The sequence below is a fragment of the Aphis gossypii genome, chromosome 1 (genome assembly GCF_020184175.1).
Source record: "Aphis gossypii isolate Hap1 chromosome 1, ASM2018417v2, whole genome shotgun sequence".
Classification (NCBI taxonomy): Eukaryota; Metazoa; Arthropoda; class Insecta; order Hemiptera; family Aphididae; genus Aphis; species Aphis gossypii.
The window spans coordinates 10,921,391-10,939,349 of NC_065530.1; the positions used below are offsets into that span (position 1 = coordinate 10,921,391).

At 31.0% G+C, this 17,959-nt stretch overlaps 1 protein-coding gene across 4 annotated transcripts in view; it reads right to left on the minus strand.

Annotated features, from left to right (window-relative positions):
* Positions 1-17,959, minus strand: part of LOC114128407 (uncharacterized) — a 102,904-nt gene that overhangs the window by 1,625 nt on the left and 83,320 nt on the right. For all 4 annotated transcript variants that reach the window (XM_050207822.1, XM_050207819.1, XM_050207811.1 and 1 more), the window contains exons 25-42: positions 15,270-15,438; positions 14,799-14,838; positions 14,543-14,675; positions 14,225-14,387; positions 14,083-14,157; positions 13,104-13,424; positions 11,789-11,933; positions 11,072-11,352; positions 10,379-10,582; positions 10,079-10,284; positions 9,344-9,506; positions 6,943-7,105; positions 5,441-5,574; positions 3,851-4,145; positions 3,344-3,485; positions 2,543-2,742; positions 1,935-2,087; positions 1,016-1,139 (exon numbers count right to left, since the gene is read on the minus strand). In XM_050207822.1, the coding sequence (XP_050063779.1) occupies positions 1,016-1,139; positions 1,935-2,087; positions 2,543-2,742; positions 3,344-3,485; positions 3,851-4,145; positions 5,441-5,574; positions 6,943-7,105; positions 9,344-9,506; positions 10,079-10,284; positions 10,379-10,582; positions 11,072-11,352; positions 11,789-11,933; positions 13,104-13,424; positions 14,083-14,157; positions 14,225-14,387; positions 14,543-14,675; positions 14,799-14,838; positions 15,270-15,438 (3,111 nt within the window). The remainder of the gene's footprint in view (positions 1-1,015; positions 1,140-1,934; positions 2,088-2,542; positions 2,743-3,343; positions 3,486-3,850; positions 4,146-5,440; positions 5,575-6,942; positions 7,106-9,343; positions 9,507-10,078; positions 10,285-10,378; positions 10,583-11,071; positions 11,353-11,788; positions 11,934-13,103; positions 13,425-14,082; positions 14,158-14,224; positions 14,388-14,542; positions 14,676-14,798; positions 14,839-15,269; positions 15,439-17,959) is intronic.

The following is a 17,959-nucleotide window of genomic DNA, read 5'->3' on the forward strand; positions in this document are numbered from 1 at the left end:
TCATTATGTTTTTTGATAAATATATCTATTAAAGTTAGTTATTTTATTTTTAGTATTACAGTAGGTCAATATATCTTTTATTGAAAATATTATTATATTTATTATATTATAAGTATTTCAAAATTTTAGGTGTATAAAAAACATTTTTATAAATTTCTAATCGTAAAAAAGTTTTTTCTTTTTTATTGCAATTTTGACGAATTTCATCAAAATTCTAATTAACAATGTACAAAATTGTGCTTATGAATTTTTAATTTTTTATATAGATATAAGTATAACTTCTATGGGATCTTTGATTACATTTTTAAGAATATTTATCCAGCGAATAATTTTTATTAATATTTAAAGAAAAAAATCAAAACTACCTATAATAGTTTAAAAAAAGTCATATATTTTGAAAACTATGCAATGAATATAAAATGATGATATAAACATAAGATACAATTTCGACCAAATTTGAAACAAAAATATCTATAAAATATAATTGTTTTTATAGTTTTTAAATTTTTGTAGTTCCAGTTAAGAACGTACTACTCATGGAAAGGTTAGGTTATTATAGATATATAATAATATAATATATTATTATAGATTATTCGTATTTAAATCGATGATTTAGGCAGACACTCATATTATAATTACAATAATTGTTAGTATATTTAATGTTAACAGTTAATATTATCAACAAAATACACATTACACATTAATATATTATTATTATAATATGATGTACACATAAGTCTTAAATAATATTACATTATGATTAAGCCAACAGCAATTTATTATTAAGAAAGAATAATTTTAATACATGTTATTGGTAATCACTCGAGAAAACTTTAAAAATAATATTGTAATTATATTATTTTATAATTTATTATATTGCCAGAAATTTAGTTAGACTGGAAATCATGTATACGTATATTTGTTGTCATGTTATGCATAATTAGAACTTACTACTATTGTACCATAACGATAATATTACTGTATTTATATACTATTTATATTGATCGGTACTAACCTGCCATTTTCGTCGGATAATGAATTTTTTAAGTTTATCCGTGCTCAGAATCACGCAACTCATGTCCATGTCCTGCTGCGCTAGCCACTTGTGTTTCAGGCATTCTTTTGCAGTAAGTCTTAACCTGCAAAATTGTACGTGATCAATAAAGTACATTATACCGTTACCAATACGTTATTAATAAGTTGAAAATAATTAGAGTTCATGGATTATAGCATAATAAATATTATATTACGTAATCAAAAAAAAATGTATATTAAGGTAAAGAGAATTTAAATTTCAAATACAGTATTTAATTTTGTAACATTACTGTGCATATTATCATTGTATAACCATTTTCAAATATTATATCTAGTATTATTTATTGATTGTGGGTACATTCTCATAAATGAAATCATTAAAATTTTTATAATTTGCTTAGTAAAATAGATGATAGTAATATTACTTTCTATGATGATAGGACTTAAATTTATAAATTATGTTTGGTTTAATCATAGCGATTGATTTTCTAAAATTATTTTGAATTTATTAAATAAAATGTATAAAATTATTTACTTTTTTTTTTTAATTTTTATTAGTTCTAATAAATAATACTTTTCCATTTCAATAACATTATAGCAAAGTATGGTTATGTTTTATACTATATTATACTTTTATTTTTATTTATTTATTCCAGTACAACGTTTTTAAAATTACGAGTAAATTGTAATGTATTATTGTTTAAAAATAAAATGATTTTTTCTGTTTTTTTTTCTAAATTATTAGTACATAAAATAAAATTGAATTTTTTTTTTATTTTTAAAAAAGGCATATTATGTAGGAGCACATATTTTAATGCTATGAGTCTCGAACCCTATAATAACAATATAATAAATCACAACGATGTTATCGTTAAAAACAACCGCGAAGGGTACCGTACTCTTTGCGTTTGATCAACAACGCGCTTATGAAATCCTTGGCGTCTTGAGAGACGGCGTCGAATGCCTCGTCGTCGAAGTCAAACTCTGCCTTCGTTATGTTGGTGAATGTTTCGGAGTCGTTATCTCCCATGAACGGTGATAGGCCGGATAATCTGAATGCCATGCAAAAATGTGAAATCGAAAGAATTAAAAGTCGGTTTACATCCAAAAAATACACACTAATATTTTTGACTACAATATGGTTGATAGACAAAAACCCCTCACATTAGAGACTAATTGAATAGCAAACTATTGCACACTATTTTTAATATGACAACAAACAAGGTATATTTTGAACGTTGAAAACTTTTACCGAGTTTACAAAGACATATTTGAATAAAATATTGAATTTATTTTTGAGTTGTGATATTCTTACAGCCCAAAATTAATTATCGTTAATTATTCAAGTGAAGTTAATTTCATTTGTATTTTTTTTTTTTTTTTTTTTTTTAATTTAAAAATATACACATTTTTAAAAAAGTTCTTAATTATAAAATTGTTATATTTTGGTTACAACAATTTTAAAAAAAAGTTTGTGATTTTCAAATTCAATATTCGAATCACTTACAATACGTAGCAGATTACTCCCACGGACCACATGTCCGATTCGAAACCAATGGGCTCGTAGCCGATGATCTCTGGTGGGATAAACTCGGGCGTGCCGAACAGCACACGCATCGGCTGTCCTGGTATGATTTTCTGCGCCAACCCGAAGTCAATAAGCTTGATGTAATGCGAAGTCCGTGATTGGCACATAATGTTTTCCGGCTACGGATCAATATATTAAAAGTACAAATCCGTTAGATATACATACAAAATTAAACAATAATAAGTACTATTTCTATGAGATAATTAGTAAAAAATAGTTTTACATAATAAATATACCGTCGAATTAATAGTACATGAAATCATTGTGACCAACTGTGGCCCATATTGAGTATGATTTATAAAATAATATATAAATTCACATGTAATTTTCTAGTTGATTTGAATCGATCAAATTAAACTTTGTAGAGAAAATGATAATTTAAGTCAGTTGAATGTTTCGAGTTTCTACCGAATTGATAAAAACTACATATAATAGATTGTACCTACATCCAATACATCCATCACTGCGTAAAGAATGTACGTGTCGTTTTAGTTATAACCATGTATCCCGCGTACTACTAAACAGATGCCTACTTCGCTGAATAATTTAGTAACATGGAAAAATGTACTTTTGTAACACTATTGGTAGACTCTTTCTATTGGTAGACATTTTAAAATATCCAAATACATGTGTGTAAGCTCTTAAAAGCTCGGAACATTCATAACCTAATTAACTATGATAATTATAGATAATGACTAATCAGACTCTAATATTACATACCTTTAAATCCAAGTGTACGACGTTTTGTTTGTGCATGTAGTCTACGCCTTCGCATATCTGTCTCATGAACAAAATACAATCTTTTTCTGTGAGAGTGAAATCGTCGGCAACCACTCTTTCGAAAAGCTCACCGCCAGAAATGCTAGAGATCATCATAAAATATGGTTTCAGTTCAAAGTATTTCGATGATAAAATAGTTAAAATAAAAAAATGAAAAAACATGATTAATTTAAAGGTTTTGTAAGTTATACGAATAACTGGAATAACACCACGTGTTGAAAAACAAATTAGAATTAGAATTTATATTCATTTTTTTTTATTGTTATTATTTATATACATATAACAATACAGTACAATTCTGATCAATAAAATCACTATTTATCTTGTTTATAAATGTATAATATTCAAAAACATTATTTTACCACAGAGACATTATCAGAGTAATGAAATTACAGAACTAAGTTGTAAAAATACTATTTTATTTTTTCAAATAAAGTGTGTACTTACTATTCGGTGACCAATACCACTTCTCTGGGCTTATCGAAAGCAGCGTCGAGTTGTAAGAGTTTCGGATGTCGCAGACAGTTCATTATGTCCACTTCTTCTTGTGCTTTTTCTTTGTCCGTTGATTTAATGCACCTTACGAATTTGGCGGCGTAATATTTATTGGTCTCACGTTCTTTCACTTTATACACGACCCCATATCTGCCTTTGCCAAGTTCATCCAGCATTTCATATTGCTTATCAAACAGATCACCGTTTTCAATGTTAACTGTTTTTGGCCAAAGCGTGTTTCCATAATCTTTAAATGCAGACAATATAATATTATAACATTTGAATAATTCAAATTTAGTCGAAAACCTCATTTGTATATTAGGTATATAATATTGTGCATATTACGCTTTATTCTTTTTTACGTAATATACTAATATGGTAATAGTTGTGAATAATATTGACTCCGCGTGAAAAATATATTGAGAATTTAAAATAATTTATATATAATTATTAATTTGATGTATAAATATAATTTAAAAATAATATGTATTAAATAACAAGATAATATTTTCAATATACCTGTTTTGTGAATACTTTTAATATATAGCATTGAAATTAAATATATTATTATTATTATTTATTACACAAATTAAAGTATATATTTTATACCATTAGAGTTATTTTCCAATAGTATAATTTATAAGCTTATGAAAATATTTTATGCCCAATTTAATAAAAAATGTACCTAATATATTATGATATAGCGCCTATAATATGAACAAATTTCTTGAATGTTTTTCAAATTATTCAAATTATTTTTATTCGTGGGAGTATATGGAAACATAAAATTAATAATTTTAAGAAACATAATGATATGTTTTGCTATAGATACATACTATGAATATATTATGTAGACCTATTTTATAAACTATAATATGGCAAAGCAACCATGATTCTTAAATAATATTATTTTTTCTATTTTTCGTCGCTATTATTAACACGCCGTTTACTGGACTCTCTCTTATCGCCTACTCCTCGTAGGCATACATGCGTGACTTGATGAACATATACATGTATACCAATTGTACACGCGTTATTGATATGTTGTTATGGACTTTTACTCGTTTTTGATGTAACATTTTATAAGGTAATATGCACTACCATATTTTATTGCCGACGGTTCATTTGTCGTTTTATTCACGGTTTCGCATTACGATGGAAAAATTTCTTTTAAAAAATAAGTTGATAATATGGTGTATTGAGCAGTGGGAGTCCTTTGTATCAAGAGTTATGATTAAGCATTGTAATCATCCCCCACTCATGATTATCTTCAGATATGATTACACAACGCGGAACGTGACCGTTATAATAATTTAGTGCTTACACCTATATAATATTATGATACGAGTAATATTCGCGATCAGACGCAGCAAAATCGTAAATGTGATTTCGCTTTGAACGTTATTATAATATTATATTATATTGGTCTGGCCTCGTGAAAAACCATACTCGGAAATATTAACAATAATATAACCTAACACCACTACGATAACGTGTCAATACCTTATTAAAATATTAAAATATTATTATCATATAAGTTACCAGTTTGTAGTATGTATACCGGTGTGGATTCTAAGCTCGCTTCACTCGATCCGTGCATGTTTTCTGCTCGGACTCTGAACACGTACGACTCACCGGGTGCCAGACCTCGGACAATGTGTGATAACGAGTGACACCTGGACAGAGAGAGAGAATTATATACAGAATTCTCAATACAAAACGATATAATATGTAAATATAAGTATATAATAACGAATTACGATGTCATTCAATTCACACGAATGGCGTGAAATACGATAAACAAATTGGGCAAGGGAAGGGCGAAACATCTTGTAAGCACACGCCATGGGTATCATATCATATATTGTATAATAAAACGTTATAATTTGATTTATTTATATCAAAAAGTGTGTGTTTGCATATAACTGCTAAGTTATAAGATCATGAAGATTATTTGATTTGGAAAACTCCTATAATTAAAGCAAAATAGAAAATATAGACGCTACACTAGATATTTTAAAAGAATTTTCCCGCTTTCGCCGTCGAAAAATTGTTAGGTATCTGACGATGTCAGGCGTAAATGAAACGTGCTCATCGAACGCTTAAATCGATTATTTATTATTTTTCATTGTAATAATGAGATCTAGTATAAATTACTATTAATATTTTTATTGCTATATCGATAACCTTCGAATATAATATATAATGTACGATAATTTGTCGTATCCGGCTATCGATCGTGATTATGAAAAAGCAATTTATTTTATTTTTTAAAAAAATCTACTCGAGAAAGTAAAATCGTATTGTAAACTATAATAGAAACGTGAATACATACGGTATGTCGGTATCTCCTATATATTATTAAAAAAAAAAAAAAAAAATGTGTCGCGTAATGTTATATTATTAACATTATTCGATCAATCGTTTTTTACATCGCAGAGTATCATCCACTCGATGTATGATTGCAATAATTGGCTGATGCATAACGATACGCGTATGACGCGACGTGTGCATGAGTGAGTAATATACTTATATACTAGTATATTATTTACGACAAGAAATATTATAATAATTATACTTAATATTTAGGACGAGTTAACGCGTTTTACAGTTTTCTAAAAAAATTGATAAGAGAACATTTTAGGATATAACGCGATTTACCTCCCCATATACTGTGTAATCCTAATATCAAACACTCGTTATTTAAAAATCTATTAACGTTTTTAAAAATATTCTACCATTATATTTTTATAAGTTTTTTTGAACGACAAAATACATTTTTAATTTTATACTCTGAAGCAGAATATTTTTTAAAGTATTTAAGTACATACAATTCGATAGTCGGGGGAATAATTTATGAGTTATAAGTAGAAATTTAGTTTAGGTGAACTGTGTAGTAGCACACCAATTTGCGGTACATCCCTTTACAATTACACTCATTTCACCTAAATTTTATAATAATATAATATTATGTTTGAGTGTAAATAGTATAATAAGTTATATCGGACAGGAAACAAAGATTGGAAAAATAAATTATCACTCACTTGTCGGCGACTAGTTTCCAATCGGACTGGTTGAATGGTCGGACTTCTACGCCGTAACCGGTGACCATACATCCGCCGTCGTACGCCGGACTAGACCACGTTACGTCCGCACTAGTCTCTAACACGGAGACAACAGGTCTGCCGGCTGGTGGGTCTGGAGGTCCTACAAAAGCACACACATGTACACAAGCACAAATATTTATCACAATTAACAATTATCAACCGATAATAAAACAATAGCAGTGTACAGGTAGATAGTTTATCCATACATAAAAGTTATATATATATGTGTATTACAATCATATTATAAAGCCGTATTATTTGTACGCACTGAGTACTAAACCGATTTAAATAAAAGTTAGTCATGCCAATAGTACTTGAGACTCGAAGATTTTTCAGCTTATTTTTCAACCATGTGAGGGTAGTTCATAAACGAATTTTGTCGAATATTTTTTGACTTATAATATTATGGTTGTCATTGGTTATAGAAATAAAATTTTAAATAGCCTATTTGATAATATAGACTGGTCCAACCGCCATCACTCGTTATTAGTTATTATTCGTTATTTTTTTTTAATAAAATAAAATAAATATTTAATGTATTCAAATTAACAACAAAAAGCAATGTGTTACTCATGTTTGTAGATTTTAGACTGGTGCACTACTCCTCCAAATTAATTAGACGAAAGTTTCAGTCGTTTTTAGATATAGAAAAGTTTAAAGGTTAGTTTTAACCATATCGCTCATCTCGATAGAATTATTTTCCACTAAGCGAAATACACCTATGTCGATTTTTTCGTTTAGGTACACTATATAGAACCGAGACACGCTGAATTTAGCCGAACTTTATGTTTTTACATTATTTCCCGGATAAAGTGGCGTTATATACAGCAACAGCTATAATATAATGTATATATTATTATGTGCAAAATAATATAAATACTAAAATATGTCATTATTATATTGTATACTTAGTACTTACGACGTGCGGTGACAACCCGGTTCGAATACTCCGATGCAAAGTTATTGAATCGATATAGGTGATAAAGCTTTAGGTGCGATCATAATACTATATTTTTATGACGAACGACGATCGTCTACTTAGATCATACTCTAAAAGATCTGAGACGATGGTCGCCAACGCGAGATATACGCGATATCGGAGCTGTACGGTAGTGATTAAATATGTAAATGATTGTGATACCGTTGAACCGAACGTGTGCCCGCAATAATATTATAATGTACAAGTATAGGTATGTACGTCGTCGATACCACGTTTAGTGGCGTACACGTCATAATAGGATAAAGTTATGAGTGCAAAGTGAGTATCTATGAGATAATAATTATATACGCGGTTAACGCACATGTCGATGAAAAAAAAAAAAAATAATAATTATTAAAAACATTTTACACACGCGAATCCAATAACCGCTCGTCGCCGAGTGGGAGCGTTATTGTATAGGTACGTAGGTACACTCATATTATAATATATATTATTAAACGATGACATACTACACGTCGCCAAGTGAAATTTTACATTGTGCGTTACACGTATACGGTTTCAAACTCGACATTTGTCGCATGCGCTCGAAAATAATATTATTATATAGTGTATAGTCGGTTTAAGTATGCGGCCCGAGAACGCCCGTTACGAGTATTATACTATCATCGTAGGATAACGTCGCAGCGATATTAGTATTATAATAACAATACGACGAACGTTATTACACACGTTGGACCGGACTGTGTATAATAATATTATCAAAAACAGTGTTATGTCTCATCGTTTCGGGTTAATAGATCATCTGCACGGTAGGCAAATTAATATGACATAAGTCCACGCACGACACCATCGATATAGTATAATATAATATTATTACGCCACCGCCGTATCGTATAGTATTTGGTATATTATTGTGCAAGGTACACGATGTTATATTATTATTATTATGTATTATATATAATACGTGAATATTATTATATTGTAATATTATGTTGTAACGGATAACAATAATAGGTAGTTGTCATTGTAGTTGACGCGTGAGTGAATCATAATCATACCTACTATGATACTGTGAACGCGAAAAATGACTAAGACCCCTATTTTTTCCCCATAAGCACGCGGGTTAGTTTCTAATTTATGTGTTCATTTCCAACACGTATTCTTTGATTTATTAATTACTCAATCGAACTTGTGTTCTTATATTATCGGTGGGAATAAAGATTTTCTGGGTTATCATAAAATTGTTTATCGGCATGACAGAATTATAAAAAAAATGTACTATCTAGTCCCTGATTAAATATTATACCCGTTCCTCTAGTGGGCGTCGGACGAATATTACCATATTAAAGACTAGGTCGATTGTATAACTATTAAGAATTATAAAACATTATATTGTACCTTCGACGGCCACCGATGCGAAGTGAAAATCGTTGCCGTGCCCGTTGTCGACGCGGACGACGTACTTGCCACAATCGTCGGCCGTGATCGAGTCGATTGTCAGACAAGACACGCCGCGCTCGTTGGTTATACATACATGCGCGTCGGACTCCAACACTTTGCCCTGTATACGAAATACGACTGTCTATATTATTGTTGTAACAATTCGAAGTTAGATACTTCATTAGATTATAATATTATTATTATTCATAATATAATATGCGATTGATAGATTTATCAAAGTCTATATTGTCCTATTCATCGATATTATTTTTTTAGAACAGGGGTCACCAACTGACAGACCGCGGTACGTTGGTCGTTGATTATCAAACAGTTATTATGATTGGATATAATTTTATACCTGTATTTCATATTTGGCTAAAAACCCCACAAATGTATGCAATGTTAAAAATCTGTGCAATTTGCATTTAATGAAGTTTAAAAAAATTTTAATAGGTATAAGGGTTTTTAATTTTTTAACCTTGATGGAACAACTTGCTTATTGTATGAAACAATTGAAACGATATAATATTATGTTTTTTTTCTCAAGACGATAATATATTGATATCGTTAACCGATTTCTGTATCAAACATCAATTAACCTTTTAATAAAATAATATGTCATCAGCTCATCCCTAAAAGTATCTGTGATCCCTATTTGTATATAATCATAAGATTTATAATTGACAGACTCACCGCTCTGAGCCACTGCACGCAGGGTTCGGGATCGCCCTGGTACGACGTCTTCAAGACTACTTTGGCGCCACGCAATACGGTCGTGTCACTTGGCCCGCTGAGTATGGATGCAGGAAGTGGAACTTTATTATTGACAGGGGTATCGCACGTGATCTTTTTTCCAACGTCATGCAGATTGTTATTAAGTTCATTTCCGCACGACATTTCTATACAATGATAAAAATAATAAATAATACCATATTATAATATACTACTATACAGTCATTTAACAGTATTTCGTTACTCGAAATCCGTACAAACCGTTTATAACGAGTTGTCCACTAGACACGGCTTGACCAAATGAGTTGGCCACTTTACAACTGTAAACGCCGCTGTCCTTGACAAAAGGGTCGATAATCGACAAGCCGAACTCGCCGCGGTCTTCGGCCACCACGTACTCAAAGTCCACGCAGTCAGGAAGAAGCACGTCGTTTTTAAACCACGAGGCGTTCATAGGAACTGCACCTAAAAATGAAAAAGCAAACAATTTCAGCCATGCAATATAGTTTACGTTGGTACTGTATTATAACATTTATTATACAACAAACCGATAGCCAATGGTATAGAGATTTTCGGTTTCTAAAATTGTATTAATAGTTATTATTGAAATAAGCTATTATAGCTCCCGATAGGTAACGTTGTTTGAATTAACTTCCCCTCCCGATATCGTACAACATAATATATAGTAGATGTACCACCACCTAAAATTAAAGCACCCTCCACCTTCTCACCTTCCTAGGAGAGAGTACCACCACTTAGAATCTAAGCGCCCTCCACCTTTCTCTCCTTCCTAGGAGAGAGTACCACCACCTTGCATCATTTCAACACTAGCGCTTCATAGTAACTGTGATTCATATATTCATATGAATGGTCACAAAATACTAACATTGCATTGTCTATCTGTCTATTCTATAATGAATGTTTATAATCATGATATAAGTATTTTAGTCTCACCTTGGAGTCTTACGGTCAATTGGACCGGTTCTCCTTCGTCGGCGGTGCGTTTAGGAACAAGTCCCTCGACGAATATCGGAGGTTGAAGATACGAGTCGGTACCCGGTTTCGTGTCAAATACACACAATTCTGTCGAACACCTGGTGACGCCAGAATCGCACCTTGCCACACACGTGTATACGCCTGTGTCCGCCGACTCCAAGTTCGATATCGAAAGTCTGGCTGCCAAATCGTCCAGGGACGAAGTCACCCTGTCGTCGGGCTTGACTTCTACGTCATTTCTGTACAAGATATACCGTGATGATATATATTTCAAGGGGGAGGAGGTTGTGTAAAGGGAGAGCTCGGTAGTACACTACCGCATTTGTAAAGAAATGTAAAACATACAAATATTTATGCATTGTCCACTATGTTGCGCATTCGCCCAATATAAAGAAGAATTACTATAAATTAATTTAAGCTTAAAAAAAATAACATACGTATTTAATGTTAACTTTCATCAATAATTTGCATGAAAAGTTTAGAGAGATGAAGAAATAGACACAATTGTGTATACTGTGGGATTGTTATAGAACAATCTGCTACACATCTTCTATTTACATTATATTAATATATATGTTAATAATACTATAATTCATGATATTATACTGGAAGATGTGTCACTGGATCAAGTTGGAATAATAGATGGATTATAAAATAATAGTATATAATACTCACTTGTACCAGGTAACGTCAGACATGGAGTTTCCCCTTATGTCACAGCTGAGAGTAAAGTTTTCACCCGCACAAGCAGCCGACCCGGATTGTCTCCTGCCGTTAGACGATGAAGTGATTTGTACGTCATTTGTGGTTTGATTGTGTGCTGTTGCAACATTAAATAATTATGATTATTATAAAAATTATGAAAAAAATGTGTACATAACATTACTATTATATTATAATAAAAATAAAAAAACTTCAGACGATAAAAACGGTCTCTGATCGTTGATACATATGAATATTTATATGTATAGGTGCCTAAAGAAGGAAATAAGGTCACATCTCAGCGGTGTTTTTATCAAACGATTAGTCACGCTCAACGACCGTGGTATTGATATTTTTAAACTTTTAATTTACGTGTCGACAAGTATAATATCATAGAAATTCTCGCGCACGACGATCAATCGTACTTCGCTGCGTGAGTACCTACATGTTTGAGAGATATAGAGATTTTTATAAGTGATCAAAAAAAATTTTACATTTTCTAAAACTAGAAAACACAACTTACAACTTTGAATATATTATTATGTACACTGTACAGTTAATAAATCGATAATTTTACATCTACGTCGCTATAACACTTGTATACACTAGGTATACATAATAATTTACCGAGTATGATGATTCATTTTCTTTTTAATGATACAGTTATTTAAAATCAGAATTTTAAAATATACTTTTTAAAGCCCGGGAGATTTTTTGAACTCATATTAGTACTTTCCACAGTACTTATACTAACATTCAGAAGTAAAAACTTCTATTTTTCAAATAATAATGCTCTCCATTTTCTACTGTAAGTTATTTAAAGGAAAAATCTGAAAAATTTAACTGATTAAAATCAAAATTCAAACGAAAAGTTTTATAATAATTATATTTAATTATTTAGTTATGAAAATAGTTATTAATATAGGTCTATAATAATGAGCATAATAAGTTTAATATTGTAATAATTAATAATTAATCTATTAACATTTCATAATTTATGAAAATAGCCCTAATATGATTAATTATTAGATCTAAAATTACATATATTTTATATTTTTAAACAAACAGAAGTTTGTATTACAATGGAACACTACCTCCTCAATAATTAGATTATAATTAATACAAGAAATCTCTAAAAGAGTTTGAAAATATGTATAGTATAATATTCAAAAGTTCCAATAATTAAAATTTAAATGAATTTAAATTAAGAAATGGGATTAGATATGCTTCGTGAATCACACTGTGTAATGTATACATAAAACAATTATAGACGTAGATAAATACTCACTCAACACTTCCAGTCGAGCTGTGGCTTGTATTTTTCCAAATTTGTTCTCGACGGTAATCCGGTAGAGACCTGCGTCATCAGATGTGACGTCGCATATCTCCAACGACCGGTAGTCGTCGTCCTCGCGAATTCTCATCCTGCTATTGACACCGATAGGCTGGCCGTCTTTTTCCCACGACGACCACGGTGGTGGGTGACCCGACACACTGCACTGGAAACGAACAGTTTCACCGACGTCTGCGATTCGGTCGTGTAATACAGCGTAAAATTTCGGCGCACTGCTTCGCTTCAACCGTTTTGTACACCGGTCGTTCGATTCACCTGCAGGTATTTAAGATTTACAGTGGATATCGAAAATTTTTGAGGAGAACAATGGATTTTTCAAGTGTTATTTTTATTTGTTTTAAACGCGTAGTACTGATAAACAAATAAAAACTAGAAAAATATTAGGCATATTAAAATCAAATGATAATTTATTAGTTTATACGTAGATTTTTATCAGAATTATTTAGCTTACAATAAATTTCTTATTTAATATGGGTCGTATATATATATATATATTTCTGTAAAATAACTTCTCTATTTTTTATTTCTTTAAATAATGTTTGAACTACGGTTTTAAGTATTTTTTTTTATACAATTTTACTATTAATATTATACATATTCATGTAAGTAGCATATATTATTATACTAAATATATCATAACTAAAAATTATTGTTAACTTCTCCATAACGTCCACTCCATTAAAGAAATAGAATATTTTATATTTATAAAAGAATATAAAAAAAAATATCTCATATCGATTCTTAATTCTCATTGATATGTAAAACATTTTTAAGCTTGAAATAATTATTACTAACAGTAAAACTTAAACACTTAGAAATAATAAATTAAATGTTATTCATATATAGATAGTCTTAAGACGTTACATTGTTTAAACCGATTTTGGTATTGTTATCAAATTACAATTTTTCTTACCTGCTAATATTGGCGAACCAAGCATGGTGTTTTGCTGTCCGTTTGACTGGGGTACCTTAGCGGTGTTTTGCGAATCTAAAGCATTATATTAAAGTGAATATTATAGCACAATATATTTGCTATTTTTGTTTGAAAAACTCACCTGACAAAAATATCAGCCGAGCCGACGTCGAGTCTTGACCGAGTTCGTTGTAAGCTGTACACGTATATAGTCCTTCGTGCAGTGGACTCACCGTGGATATTTCGAGACGAGCCGTGTCACCGTCGATCAGCTGAGACTTAATCTGCTTGCCTAATCTGACCAACTTGATGGTTGGTAGAGAATCGTCAAAAAACAAATAAACCATAATTACAATTTTATTTAAGTACATATTATGCTTATATTATATAAAATATTTATGGATGTTGAATCGTTCAAATCTTGTACCATGCACAAAACTATTTGATTAAGAAAACATACTTTGCCGTCTTTTTGCCATCTAATGTCCGTCTCTTGCGTGATATTCAATTTGCACTCAAACGTTATACTGTCGTTTTCCCGGCACTCTATGTCGACCAGCCCTCGACTTATTCTTGGTAACCTTTCCACCGTTCTAGAACAATAGTTAACAGACATAATAATATTTTAGATAAGGATAGTTCCATCAGAATATTATACAATCAATATAGTTAGTATAATAATAAGCTATACAGTGACGCTACGTAATGCAACTTACGCGTGGTTGGTCCCATTTTCCATTTTTTTCTTGCAGTGTCCTATGGAAAAAAAAATTTTAAAAACTATTAATATATCATACCGTTTGGTGAAACAGTATCACAATAGAAATGACGTGCGTACATGGAATTTAATAAGTGACAACATGTAACGATCCACTTTGGTAATTAGGTTTGACGTACTATAACCATAATAACTATATTATTTGTAATTTAAGTATTCTCGTCAAACCTCATCATGACGTATAATAACATATTAACTATTAGGTTTTCTCGTCACCGTTGTGGCAGGGTCGCGAATACGGCGTCGAGATTGTTTTACTAATTTCAAACCAATGACGTCATGAATACAACACGATAATAATAATAATATCGCACAGAGTGCGTGTTCAATGTAATAATGAAAAATAATAATATGATTGCGGATATATGATGTATATTATAATAATATGTGTATAATAACTACGACCAACCTGTCGAGTAGACTTGGAGAGATATTAGCGCTTTGACCTGTCCATGCGGATTAGCGGCTAGTAACGTGTATGTCCCCGTATGTGTCAGTTTGGCATGAGGAATTTTCAGCTGATAACGATTTCCGTTGGATATGCACAAAAACTCAGAATTGTCACGATAATATTCCGGCTGTAAAACAGAAAAAAAAATGAAATCACACACACGGTTAACAAACATAAAATAAAAATCTTACAATATATAAAATAATTACAATAACAAAAAAAAAAATCAACTAAAAGTATTTAGTAAAATTAACAATGACGGTCCGACCAGACCTGAGGTCCACGCGTGACTGTATCCGTATGGTCGTTCGCACAACGAGTATCATACGAGGTGTACTGCCATACTAGTATAGTAGTGTACTATGTTATTATTATGTTTGATCGTAACTGACTATTAATATTGAACGTAGTAATCGATTTTTGATTTTTATAATATTATAATTTCATTATTACTTTTGCTGACAAACATTGGGCACGGGGGCGTTTGGCATTTTCTTACAAATATCTTATTAAGTCATAACAGTTAATTAAGATATTATAATATTGTATTTTTAATTGACCGAATCCGATAGGCATAATAATTAATTGGCGATTAAATTAAATTATGCCTGTATCTGTATGGTAGATAATAATATACGGTAAGGTATGAATTGAATACATTTATTTTTCATCTACACAGACTGCAAAGTAAAACAGAAAAGATAATAATATAATACGACAACGTGTCGTGACAAAAATTCCAAACTGTAGATTATATGTTATTACGTTTATTGCTTATTGGCCATACACAAATACCAACACCAGAGCAGATACGACGGTTCAGACTTAGGAAGTGCGAATATTTTATGGAAAGGAATTTTGTTATAGGATTTGCATTATTAAAGAAAAAAAACACTCGTGCGAACAATGTTTTGTCAATCATAGACACATGATATCAATACTGAATACACAACATGATATCATGTATAATAATTTCTAAACGTATTTTTTTTTATCAATCTATTACGTGAATTCGAATTTGTTATTTTCTTATTTGCGAAACGAATCAATCGAATCCGGTATCCCAGTAAGTGTGAACTATATACGAATTTTTCAGACGATCAGTTATCTTTTATCGTGTACAACATCGATATAGTAAGTTTATATTAATTACAGCAAGGTCCTATCATTGGATAACTCTCTCATTATCATCGTAATCTATGTATTATTATAATAAACATACTTATGTATATTAGTTGTACATGTCAACTGATGTGTTTATCAATGTATTACCTGATGATAATTTAAATAATAAAAAAATATATGATAATTATACTGCGAACTATGTCCTCAATCATAATAATATTATATTATGATAGTATTTCAATAATATAATATTCACGCTAATAAGCGATGACATCCAACAGGTAGCTGCGAACGCGCGGTAGGTACCAACTTACAAAATAGTAGAACACAGAAGACACAACATCGAACGCCATTATAAAGGAAAAATCACAAATCGATACATTATACAATACGTAATTATAATGATAATATAATAATAATAATAATAATACAGAAATATCCTCGACGACGGTTACGAAAAACGAGTGGGCTGTGTGTCATGTACTCGTGTGCGTTTTATTGGAGAAGAGGACGTCTTGTACGCCAATATGGACATGATATTGTGTATAATAAATAATAATATACATACAATAATGTCGCGCGCGCGCACACACACACAATATCGTCGCACTTTAAATACTATTATCTATCGACTACACGATTGTCCTTATTGTCCACGCGACGTCGCAACAATAATATTAATATTATTATAAAAGTAAAATAATATACTAATAAAACGTTATTATATAATATTCTACGATATTATTACTGTTTTAAATGCGAAACGAGAAAAAAAATAATTTTCTTCCCACAGCTGCAGACAACTATGTACCCACTACAATATTATTATAAAAACGTTTTTCCTCTGATTTTTAGTATTTCACATTTCGTCACCGTATACGTATTTATATAGAAAAATATACTGTACTGTAACTATAATATGAGTCAGGTGTCCTGCAGCAGTTAATTGTCGAGAAAGAGAGAGAGAGAGAAACAATCCGTTCTAACGGTACACGACGACGGAAGCGATAAGAACTGGAATAAACGTGTGTTGGAAACACGCTCGGAGAACAGTAATCGAAAATTCCTTAAAGAAATTTATTCGAAAATCCCATAATATGCCTTACGATCGGACCGAAGCAATCATTAAATTATTATGATTATATTATTGTCGTTGCGCGAGACGTCGGTCACGGGATGGATTGGATTTGAATATTGTTTATCGTAATGTACAATAACCGTATGGCGACTTTATAATGTGTCGTTATACTACTACCACGACGGCGGCGTAAGTACCTATATACGTATAATATTATATATGTAAAATACGTTCGTGTAAACGGCGAAATATAAAATATATGAACGACGCGTGTGAAATTGGCAAACAATATTCGGACAGAACGCGTATGGTTCTGAGCACCACTTGCGCTTAGCCGTTCGCACCGATTTGTTCTTTATATGGAGTGAAAGCCGCCTCATCCAAGGCAGACATATAACATTATATCCCGGCAAACAGCAGTATGGTCGAAACACAGTCGCAGTGG